Source organism: Rhyacophila brunnea, unplaced genomic scaffold (genome assembly GCF_057557595.1).
Source record: "Rhyacophila brunnea isolate RB1 unplaced genomic scaffold, BYU_Rbru_1.0 scaffold_4, whole genome shotgun sequence".
Lineage (NCBI taxonomy): Eukaryota > Metazoa > Arthropoda > Insecta > Trichoptera > Rhyacophilidae > Rhyacophila > Rhyacophila brunnea.
In genome coordinates this window covers 47,274,623-47,287,359 of record NW_028233068.1, presented here as the reverse complement: position 1 = coordinate 47,287,359, position 12,737 = coordinate 47,274,623, and the positions used below count along the sequence as shown (strand labels likewise).

At 34.3% G+C, this 12,737-nt stretch overlaps 1 protein-coding gene across 1 annotated transcript; it reads left to right on the top strand.

The window, feature by feature from the left end:
* The first annotated feature begins 271 nt into the window (after positions 1-271).
* Positions 272-10,627, top strand: LOC147067459 (uncharacterized). The gene is made up of 3 exons (XM_085954105.1): positions 272-596; positions 4,051-4,239; positions 8,975-10,627. Exons 1-3 carry the CDS (start codon positions 402-404, stop codon positions 9,989-9,991), a joined length of 1,401 nt encoding a protein of 466 aa, XP_085810231.1. The 5' UTR covers positions 272-401; the 3' UTR covers positions 9,992-10,627.
* The last annotated feature ends 2,110 nt before the right edge of the window (positions 10,628-12,737 follow it).

The following is a 12,737-nucleotide window of genomic DNA, read 5'->3' as shown; positions in this document are numbered from 1 at the left end:
CTCGGATCGCAAAAAAATTACTACGGCCAAGCGCTTAGTTTCAAAGTTGGTAACCTCAATTTTTTATGTCACATTACGATTTATTTTTTTATAATCTTTCCGATTTTCAGTATTATGGTATTTTGCCATACTAAAAATATTTTCTATCAAATTAGTCACCACCAATATATTTTTGAAGAAGGAGGATCAGACCAGTTGAATATTAGTTGTACGGTTGGGAACACTTTAGCATGGTTGAATTAAATATTGTTGTCTTTGGGCCGAACTGACAGCAGCTGATTGACAGCGGCAAATCGAACCCGGACGGCGTCATCGTTTTTAGAAGCTGTGAAGGCTGTAAACTGGAGACGAAAGCGTTGGAATTGGACAAAATTTGACGGAAAGACAGCCAAAGCTGAGTCATGAAAAAAGCAGTGAGAGTAACAAGAACTCAACAAACGGCTATGTTGATGTTTATTGAGAAGAATATTGATTTCCACGAACTATGTACAACAAATGGACCGATGATAATGTCAGAGGAATCTTGGCAGAGTATGGCCGATATTTTGAATTGCAATTATGGGGGATGCGAAAAAACTTGGAAGGAGTGGGTTAAGGTGAGCTCTGTGGAAGATGTATAAAGATGGGCCCAACAACAAATTTAAATACTCATTTTACATGTATATTATTGCTATTACGGTACCAGTTAGGTGCATAATGCATTATTGCTATTCAATTGGTTTACAGGGGAGAATAGCTAGAGACTGCTGTTACTAATTAAATATGACTTCATAGGTGCTGCAGTCTTGATGCGTTACTCATAACTTGTTACTCTAGGATTAGATAGCAATAGTCAATACATTCTATTTGTATATTACGGGCGATACCTGATGTAGTTTATTGCCAGCTTGAGTACCTATTTTTGGTTACGTAGCAAAATATCGAGGCGAAGAGTGCTTGTTTGAAAGACAAATTATTTTCATGCAGAAAAATGCTCAGTTGGATAGTTATATTTACAGGAATTTGGTTCTTCTTCAGTGTTTTTCCTGATTGACATATTAATACTTACTTAGGTACATGCATCCTTTTTCATGTGACTTATATTTGCATTAAATAAGGTTAGTGGGTAGGTACATGGTTTTTTTAATAATAGATAATAATATGGTGTATTGTAACTTGTAACACCACCACCAATTTGCTTAATTACTTTGAGTGTACAGTAGAACCTCGATATAACGGGCAAAATATCAGGCCAAATGTGAAATTGTTAACATACATGTTTAAATCCAAGTGTCACCGCTTGTAAACAATGTTCTGCACATGATAATCACGTCATACCTCTTTCACTTTAATTCGAGTCATAATGCCGTCTTGCTCGTAGAGTGGATGTAGCACTGTTTGTGATGCTGGCCGCTAATTCACACAGCTGCACAGCAGTTTAATTTGTTAAGCCACGTTAACACGATCCGAGTACACTCGGACCAAGTGTACTCGGATCGTGTCAACGCAGCTTTACTCAAAGTCAATGAATGCATTTATTACTCCATTCAATAAGTTTACAATGGTTACAAGTCGATGAAGTGGACTCTGGGTATCACATCATGACTGAAAGTGAAATAGCAGATGAAGTTATGATTTTGAAAATGAGGATGGAAGTGAAGATAGGGAGGAGGAAGAAACAACATGGCCAAAAACAACGTTATCAGTGATAAGATCACATCTCGACGATCTAATAACATTTATTGACTATTCGTCAGATAGCGAAATTCAACATTACACACATTTTCGTAATTTTAGAGATTTGATTATAAAAAAAAACAGCAGACTTTAAAAGTATAAACAAAACTTGATTCCTTTTTCAAAGCAAAATTACCGAAAGTAAGCGTGTCGACATCAAAAATTAAGTCACCCGACAACTGTATCAGGTTAAATTATCCGAAGACGAATAAACAGGATTTTGTTATATAACGGACTTTCGATTTTACGGACATCTCACCTGCATTAGTCCATTATAACGAGGTTCTACTGTACTGTGATGTGCAATTTTTATTCAATGTGGAACTTAAATACAGTCGAACTTGGTTATTACGAGGAAGATGGGACCGACTGAATTTGTTCATTATAAGCATTAGTCATTATATCGTTATATAACATTTTTCGCGCCACGTTCTATTTAAGCATAAGAACATAAAACATCTGAAAACCATCGTAAAAATCCCCGAAACAAGCATAGCATTCAGAAACTACAAAAGAAGTTGTTTATTGTAATGAATTAGTGCTGAGCCGCCAGTACTGGTTTTTTACATGCAATTTCAACCATATGCGTGGTTACTTTTTGAATTGTGTCGGCGAAAACACCAATTAGGTACTTAGACACTTAAGGCTATACAGTTGAGGCATGGTCTAAAAAGATCGTGGCTAGGCAATGCGCGGATTGTGCAAATGACACTTACCGAACGAAATATAATTTCTCATAAAAATCCAACATGCGTCCATTTAATGTTATGTTTATTGTTATATTACTAATAATAATAATAGGATATTCATTGACATGTTTTCTTTTTTAAGTACATACGTAAAGTTTTGTAGTCATCTTTACACGATTTAAGAATATTTTCATCCGATGCCATGACAAAACAAATCGACGTACGGACACCTCGATGGTCGGTCTCCGATTGGCGACTAGTGAGAAATTTCGTCGCACCTACTGTTGAAAATTATTTGCCGTTTCACTGAAGTACGCTCTTAACTAGTATCATAAACGTAATCCCATGCCGGCGGCATCGGTCTAGATAACTGCCCGGTCGGATTTTATTGCTTACGGTCAAAAATGTTGTTTTTAAACGACCGACACATTAACAGTTTTGCTCGGTATACCTGAGAAGTAGCTCGTTATAAAAGTGAATAAACGTATGGAGAAAATCATAAACTAATATCTCAACAAATGTTTCCTCATTACATCCGAGATCTCGCTATTTCCATGATCGTACTAACCAAGTTCGACTGTAAAACCAAAATCTAGCATGTGTTGAGTTGGCTGGAATAATTGAGAGATTTCATTAAAGATAGATAGATGTCACTACCTGATCCGAAATCATTAGTTACTAAACATAAAAAGAAAACCTAATACAACCAACTTATTTCTTATAGTAGTGTTGTGTAATATAACCCAATTGATATATTATGTTTTGTGACTGGGTAGGTTTAGAAAATGATAACTATTGTAATTTTTTTTTGTTGTGGTATAAGAGTTTTATAGGCAAAATCTTGATCCAAAAACACTTCAGAAAATGATTCTTCGATTTCAGGAATTAAAATAAATTATAATACAAATGAGGAATTATTTTCACAATAATATGATTTGGGGAGCACATGTTGTTAGCTAACGCAGTTGAATGCAGTTCAAATAATATTTTGATGTAACTGATTGTTTCCAATAGCTGGTAAAAATCAAAACTCCGTGTGCGAATCGTGCATTTCTCTTGCTTGCGCGATTGCCCGTATGGCAGAGCGAGAATGAGATATGTCATTTACTTTTAACACTACATGCATCGCGGGATATCTAATTGCCTCATTATCTTTTCAAAACGATAAATTAATTACGAAACGTGTTTTCTAAATATTCCGATTTTGCAGAATCAATTAGAGTGGTAAGGTGTCTAAAAATAATAAAATATTTTCATTTATTGACAATAATTAGCAATCCTCGCCCTGGTTTTGAAAGACATTGTCCAAAGGGTTAGATAACTATGACCACAAAAACGTTAGGTATATTATAGCGGTATAGTGTATATTTACAGTTAATTTTATATTATTAAATGTGTAAATATTTTTTTAAATAGGGTCTTGAAACTAGAGTGATGGACAGCACAATATGTGCATTCTATCAATTTTTATGTGAAAAAACATGTTTGATTTGACAGTTCAACTGTTCAAACTGCATGTTTGATTGATCACTTTAAATGTGAGATAATTTTAAGCTACCTATATTTACTTTTATGTGATTTTGGTCCAATTTTACGTTCCCTTAATTGCAACCCTTTTACTAAGAGAGTTTCTTATCTATTTTAGACATGGAACTTTTGGAAGTATCACACCAAGCTCAAGTCACTTGGAATTTCACGCTCAAATGGCAAAGGATTGAGCCAGAATCGAATGGAACTCACTAACCTCGAAAAGCAACTTATCGCTTTTATCAAAATGGTTGAAATCAAACTTGGTATTAGCGAGGAGTCAAACGAACTCGGCAATTATACTCCAGTAAGTGAAACATGTCAAATAATTATGTACACACGAAAGTTGAAGAATTTTTAAAAATAATGAACTCAGCCTGAAGTATATGAAGTTGAATAAAAGGTTATCTACTGAGACTAATAATTAAATCATGATTTGATTTAATCTGAAGAGTGACTTCACAATACAGATTAATATGTGGCAAATTTCACACTGCTATAGCCCACTTCGCAAGCATTTTAAGGTGAATACTCCACCTCCTATATGCAGCTAGTGGAAAAATACGAAGCTAGCAATTTGAGACATTTTTTTGAGAATCTACATTTTCCAAAAGTCAAATTCATAAATTTTTAAATATATGATAAACCATGATAGTTGTATTTGTCGTTTTTATTAATTTGTTGTTTATTAATTTATTACTACATCCATTGAACATGGTCAACGTGTACTGGAACCAACAATGAAAGTTTGTGAAAGGATAGACTGCATTAATTATTGTTATTTTTATTTATTTTTACCATATCCGATTGCTAATAAGATTATTTATTGTATTAACAGATTTTTTTTTTACGAGAAATGGATGTTAGCCACTTGCTCAACCTAATGGGTCCATTATCTGACTCCAAACACAAATTGAAAAACAAAAATTGTGTATTTGCCAGACCCAGAATCTGAAACTGGGAACCACGACATTATAAGCCATCGCGTGAACTGCTCGGCTATCGTGATCGTTCATCGGCAACCAAATACACTGAATCATAATTGTATATAATATTTGAATAGGCGTACTGACTGAGCGAGCAGCCTGGGGCATTTGCTTCGCGAAAATCGCGAACCAGCTCACAACAAAATTAACGTCACGCGAGGCAGCCGCACGCAGCACCTTTGAGCATCGATAACCCGACATTGATTTTGGATCGGTTGTGGTAATGCTCGGGCGAGGCGGCATGCGCGTATGCCTTGGGCGAGTCGCGTACTGACTAACTGAACATTTTGCCTCGCGAGGCTTTTATGTATATTTTCTATGATGAAGCTGCCTAGCGAGCACGCAAGGCTGCTCGCTCAGTCAGTACACACCTAATGAAACATCACAAGAATAGTGTTACGTCATACATACATATTACTGAAACGTCAAAACAGCTTCCAAAGGTGGTGGCTGTAAATAATAGTTATAGAGAGTTAAATATAGCCTCCATGTTTCAATGCACCAATGTTCAAAATATATTTTTTTATATCGGTACGAATTCTTTCATACCTAAAATGTTGCATAATCACCATCAAGTGTTGCAATACAAAAACTATCTCTAGCCCAAACTCTTTAAGCCGCGTTGACACGGTCCCGTACAACGTATCCCACTTTGATCACGTGGGATACGTTGTACGGGATTTAAAATATGAAAACATTTTATTAACAAACTAAATCTTATCAAACTTCATAGTAATTTAACTTTGTAAAACTGAAAAAATAACAGTAATTTTTATCCAATTTGTAAAAAAGAATCTAGTTTACCCTGGGCTAAAATTTGTCGCTTATTGACAAATAATCCGGATCCAACCACACTTTACAGCACACTAAATCATAATTTTCATGTTTTTCTTCCAACTACATGCATTGATTATGGAGAGAACATGGTCTTTTTAATGATTTTGACACTAAACTTTCACACAGGGACAAGTTCTAAATTGTCATTTTCTTGGGAAATTTCCATTTCCTTCAGCTCTTCATTAGTTCAAGGTTTGCTGTGTGATTTTAGCAAGGCTCGAACATCATCTATATAGCAGGGGTGGCCACACTTTTTTATTCTAAGATCGACTAGTTGATAAAATTATTTATGGCGATCGACTGATGTCACTTGTAATTATATCATGCAAGAACAATAAAAACCCAATTTTTATAATTTAAATATGTATTCATGTATTTTGGAAATAGATATTTTATACATATTATACGAAAAAATTGAATTAACGACAATAAAATAATTATTATGTACGAGGGTGGGTCAATTATTCCTTAGAAAAAAGCATTAAAACAGTTTTTATTTTTGTATTTTTTTTTTATTTCTCAACATAATCTTCTTGGAGCTCAATACACTTGGTAAGACGTTTCTCAATTTTTTTTAAACCGTCAGAAAAATAAGTTTTCGGAAGGTCCTCAAAATAAGCATTTGTCCGATCGATGACTTCTTCATTTGAAAAAAAACGTTGTCCACTTAGCCATTTTTTTAAGTTTGGGAAAAGGAAAAAGTCACTGGGGGCTAAATCTGGCGAATACGGTGGGTGGTCGACCAATTCGAACTTTAATTCTTCAATTTTAGCCATTGATCGTAAACATGTGTGAACACGGGCATTGTCCTGATGAAAGAGGATTTTTTTCCTGTTTAAATGAGGCCGTTTTTCTTCAATTTTGTTTTTTAGCTGGTCCAATAAAGATGCATAATAATCCCCTGTTATTGTTTTTCCTTTTTCCAAATAGTCAACGAAAATAATTTCACGTGCATCCCAAAATACAGTAGCCATAACCTTACCAGCTGATTTTACGGTTTTCGCCTTCTTTGGTCATGGTTTGCCTTCGCAATCCACTGCTTTGACTGTTCTTTCGTCTCGGGAGTATAGTGGTGTATCCATGTTTCATCTACAGTCACAAAGCGACGAAAAAATTCATCCGGATTGCGTTGCATGAGCGACAACAGGGCTTTAGAGGCCACCAACCTATTGCGTTTATTGTCGACTGTGAGCAAACGCGGCACCCATCTTGCAGAAATATTTTTCATGCCCAATTTGTCATGTAAAATAGAAATGACGCTACCTTTTGAGATCCCTGTAACCTCAATTATCTCACTCAACTTTAATCTTCGGTCACTCAACACCATATCGTGGATTTTATTGATCATTTCTGGTGTAGTCACCTCTACAGGACGTCCTGAGCGTGGTTCATCCTTTGTTGATGTACGACCACGTTTAAATTCATTTAACCAGTTATAAATAGTTGCAAGTGAAGGAGCAGATATGCCGTGAACTAAATCCAACTCATTTTTTATTTCCTTTGCTGTTAACCCTTTTATATTAAAATGTTTAATAACAGCTCTAAACTCAATTTTCTCCATTTTCCATTTTTCCATTTTCCACAAGCATTTTTAAATGTACGAGAAACACACAACAACCCGACCAATCTGATTGAAACTTCGCAGCATACTGAATCGGTAGTGCCGCTGCATGAAAACAAACCGCTTACAGTACTAGTCGCGCCACCTGTCGGCTTTTCTAAGGACTTATTGACCCACCCTCGTATTTCACTTCTAAAAAAAATTAAGTACACATTAACTTTATTGTAATTTCAACGTAGTTACACAATTTACCTGTATATCGAATATTAGAAATCTTAAATTTTATTTTATATTTTCATCCGAAACTTTGCATTGCATATTTTCAGCAATTTTGTCAAAGAGTACGTCATATGAAGTTACCGCTAGACGTAAACACACACTCAAATTATCATTTGTTAATGGTGAGCAATGCTTCATTTTGATTGCATTCATTGAAGAGAAAGCCGATTCGCACAGATATGTAGAACCAAAAAAGCAATTTAAATATGCTGCGTCTTTACTAAGATGTGGATATTTGTTTTCACAAATTAGGCTCCAAAAATTATGAAGACTTAAAGCTCTATTATTCAGGACCACATCGCATTTTAGTGTCAATATTTCTCCTTCAAGTGTGATAAGGTGTGTAGATTCGATAACTAATAAAATACTTATGTTTATGGCTATTTCTTTCGTGTTTATACTATCATTAAATGGGAATGACATTAATGTAGCAACATCTTTTAATTTAGAGAAATCCTTAAATCTCACGTTAAACTCCGTTAGCAACGTTGATATATTGTGATTGAAATACTGACTAACAATTATATTTTGCATATCTTTACACTCGGATCTCATATTGTCAAAATTTTTAAAATCATATTCCTTTAATTGTTCAACGGAATTGATACACTCGAAATACAAATAATATGTATATTTTTTATTTGCCATATTAGTGAAAAAAAATCCATTTCCCCTTCATTATGATAGTGATATACATATCTTTGGTTTTTTGGCAAACTTGTTGGAATGACTCATGTGGGCAAATAAAAAATGAAATATAAATTGTAATGATGATGTACGTAAAGTAAGAGAAGAGCTGATAAGAATTAGCGGATTTTAAGAACTGGAACGTCGAGTACTTTTGACTCGTTTGAACAAGAAATAGTACAATACATATATTATTATATCCACGATCGACCAAATATACCTCCAAATATACCTTCGCGATCGATGCCCTGGCCGTCCCTGTATCAACACCTTCAATGTATCTGCCTAACTGGCTATCTTGATGATATTTTGAATGTCAGTTTCACGTGTCAAAACATGTGCGGAACAATTAGTATGCGTCTTTGAATCGAGTGCATAGACCCTACGGGTAACAAATGATCCTCATATACTATAGTCTTGCATTTGCTTCATCATAACGGAAATTATAATTTCTTTTCATTAAAAAAAGTAAATTATTATTTTCACTCACCAGTGTCTATGATCATGGAGTGGACATTATTTTACAGACTTTACTCTGATGAGTTAATGCTCCGTAATCTAGAACATAAGAGAAAAGTTATGTTAGGTTAATAATATCAGTATCATAGATACGCGCTATGGCAATAATTTTTAATTTGTTTAATAAAATGTGATTGTATACAAAGTATAATTGATTATTAATTTCATTAAAGATTTCAGAGGCGAGTGTTATGGAGCCAAGAAAGGTCTCACGTCTGGGGAGGAGACTGAAAGCAGGAAAGTTTTCTGTAAAACAAACCATTGATGACTACAACACAGGTAGCGATTCATCATATATACAAAAGGAAGAAGAATCTTCATTTATTACTATAGAGGTGCCTAATATTACCCAAATCCCGAATGAATCAGAAGCGGAGGTGTATTACTCGGAATCTGAGTTCATTGAAATCGAAGTGCCGAGCGTACAATGTCAAAAGGATAGCGGAATGCCAGTTGCTTACAAAGAAGACGTGCATTTGAATCTTGTACCATTTTCTGCTGACTTTGAAAGTGTGATTTCCAATTCGTTTGAGGACCATCAAGCCATACGTCAGATTACAAAGTTTTACCGATGCAATGACTGTGGTTACAGTTCTCAGAGTGTAAAATCAATTGGAAAGCATTTATTAGTCCATGTAAATAAAGGGAAAATGTTATCATGCGAAAAATGTGATTTTACATGTGAAAGACGAGCTATGTTGAATAATCATAGGTCGACTCATCAAGTCATTCGTAAAATTACAAGGTTGTACCAATGCATTCATTGCAGTTACAATTCTCCGAGTGTAGAATCAATCGAAAAGCATCTATTAGTCCATGTAAAAAAAAGGAAAATGTTTTCATGCGAAAAATGTAATTTTACATGTGGAAAACGAGCTATATTGAATTCTCATAGGTCGACTCATTTAGATCATGGACTACTTCAGTGCACTGTATGCAAATTAAAATTAAGAAATCGCAAACAAAATCATACTAACATGTGTAAAAGTTGTAATTTAAAAATTCCGTATGTTTTATTAACCCGTTTCGATTATGTGCCGGGCAATAAAGGAAATACCCCTCATGAAGAAAAACTTATTGAAAACTTGGTATCAAAGAAGGAGAGTCCACGTAGAGAATCATTTGTTGATGAATACAGTGACGATGCTATAATTGTTGTGAAAGAAGAAATAATCGATATTTCTGATTGAGATGAAGCATCTAAAAATCATTGTCACCGAGACTATTTATATAGTATTATTCTTTTGATATTGTAGTTAAGACACTGTGAGGAGCTTATAATAATATGTGTAACAGAATATGGTTTTTAAAATCATTGATTATTGCCCCGAAAACACTGCAGGAAGGATATTAATCACACAGAAACCACTGTAAAAATTTTAGTTACTTGTGTTCTCCGATAAAGACACCTTTTTCCGTGTTCCTTTTTCCGTCACCGGGACAAGAACCCAATCAGCATTAGAAACAGGTAGAATGACCATTAGAAACTAGAGGAGTGGATTTCATGAATCGAGAAAATTCCCCCTACAAGATGTGCGCAACATGGATGATAGATTGTGAGGAGTGAAGGAGTGTAGGAAACCATGGGTGGCTGATAACCTCTCCGCGAATGAAGCGCATACCTAGAATATTTACAATGATCATAGTCACTAATAAAGTGATTATTGAAAAACTTTTTACTCTTAAAAATGCGTACTTTCCAACTTAAAATAATACTGGTTGTTATAGATTATTGTCATTGTCCGGTAGGTACCAGAAACACTCGTCTTTGGATACCTACTTTATTTAATGTTAAAATTAGAATTTATTCAATAAATTACTTATATTATTTTGGTGTTTTATTTATATTTTGAAAACCGAATCTACTTTTTAATAGCCAAATGTGAGTACCAGGATAAACCACCTAATGAAGGCGTTCAAAAACGTTCATGATGAAATTTGCGCATAAAGGTTTAAATACATTATCATCACGTCACGTACTGTCATATGCTGGTATGGCGACAAATTTAGTCTATGGTTTCTTCATTCCGCAGTATATTTTGAATGATCACTATCTCTATAAATTCAATGATGAAGAGTGCCAATTGTAATGTATTAGTATTTTGAATTATTATTCATGCTAATTTCAATTAATTTTAACAGTTTCTACATGTGCGTACGTTAAAATTACTTGCGATATTGCATCCATAGATAATATTTTGACAATATTCTTATAGAAAAGAATAAAGTAGAAAGTAAGTACATAGTGCCAACCACTAAAAACAAAAAACATGTGGGCCGAAAATGTGTAGGCCTGTAGAAAATGATAAAAAAGTTCATTGAGTCATGTGAGTATTGATGTAGCGTGATCTTATTGTTCTGGTGATGTCGACAGATTTTGTTAAGTGGTAATGTTCGTTTAAATGTCCAAAATATGCTACGGGATGGGAGTATCAGTATGAACGTTTTAAATACCAAGAAAAACATTACCCTATTTTTCCTTTTAGCGGCAGCTTACTGTGATAGCACATAACGTGATCATAATGTATTTGAACCTTTAGAGCAGCGATTTTCAAACTGGGAGGCGCGGAGTGTTGCAAAGGGAGGCGGGAAAAGTTTAACACAAATGTAGCCACAGGTTTGCAGTTTGCAAATTTAGGAAACACTACTTTAAAGCATCACACTGCCCTTAACCTCAGCGATAGGTAGGTGGGCCCGCTTCAGAATGTGGGGCCCATGATAGAATCCATTTGTCAATGAACGATGATGAATTTGGATTGACTACTATTGAAAAGGAAAAAATTGATAGAATTATCATGTGATAATTCATTGAAACAAAAAGCCTACTTCAATTTTGATTGATTCGAAGTGAAGAAAATAAATAATATAATACTTTGTCAAGAAAAGCAATGCAAGTCGTAAGTAAAGTAGGTACCTACTGCTATACCATTCGTAACATCATATTTTTATGCGAAACGGGATTTTCTGCATTTGCTGCAATGAAATCCAAAAATCAACCCCGTTTAGTAGAAAAAGAGCACTTTGTGCTAAGAAACAAGCACATCCATCGCATGAAAAACAAATTAATTTAAATATGAATTTATAATAAAAGCACTTAGTAAAATCTTGTTTATTTTTATACTTAATTAAGTTTTTTTTTCATTGTTTAGTATATTTTTGGCTATAAAGGTGTCTGTATTATTTAATGAAATAAATGGGGGGAGGCGCCAAGATTAGATTTTTTAAAAAGGGAGGCGTAGTAACATAAAGTTTGGAAACCACTGCAGTAAGGTAAGAGGTTCGATTTGATATAAATATATAATATTATAATTTGGAGTGAAATACATTTTTATTTAACTACAAAACTCGCTTTTTCAAAAGATAAGAAGCACATGTTTAAAATTTTCTTTTATATATGTAGTCAAGAGAGAGTAAATTACATTTCATTGGTAAAAAAATATTTTAGCAAGACTCATTTTACCGGTCGTTCTCAAATCCTGATTAATTTATTTTTCAATCAAAACAATATCTTTTATTTTTGTTATTGGTTTCCAGTAAAACTACCACTTCCAGTAAACTGTATTGCAGTGTCTGTTTCGTAATTTCGTCACGAGATGTCCCAAGTAGCATTACTCTCCATAGTAATTAATTACAAAATTACATCCATATTACCATTTTCGCGCCTACATTGATGGAGTAGGTGCACAATATATGGGATGAAATTTGAATCCAGGTGTTCCAATCGGCTAACCAATTAATTGTCACTCGGGTTGAAATGCAATCAAGTACCTTATTAAAAATGTGTTTAGAAACTAATCTTGCCACGAAAAAATACTAGGTAGGTAGGTACATGTGCAGTTTTTTACATAAGCAATCTTTAAGGCGAAGTCTTTACCTACCAGAGGCACCTAGCGGAAAAATACGAGCCTTGCAATTTGAGAAATTTTTTTGATAATT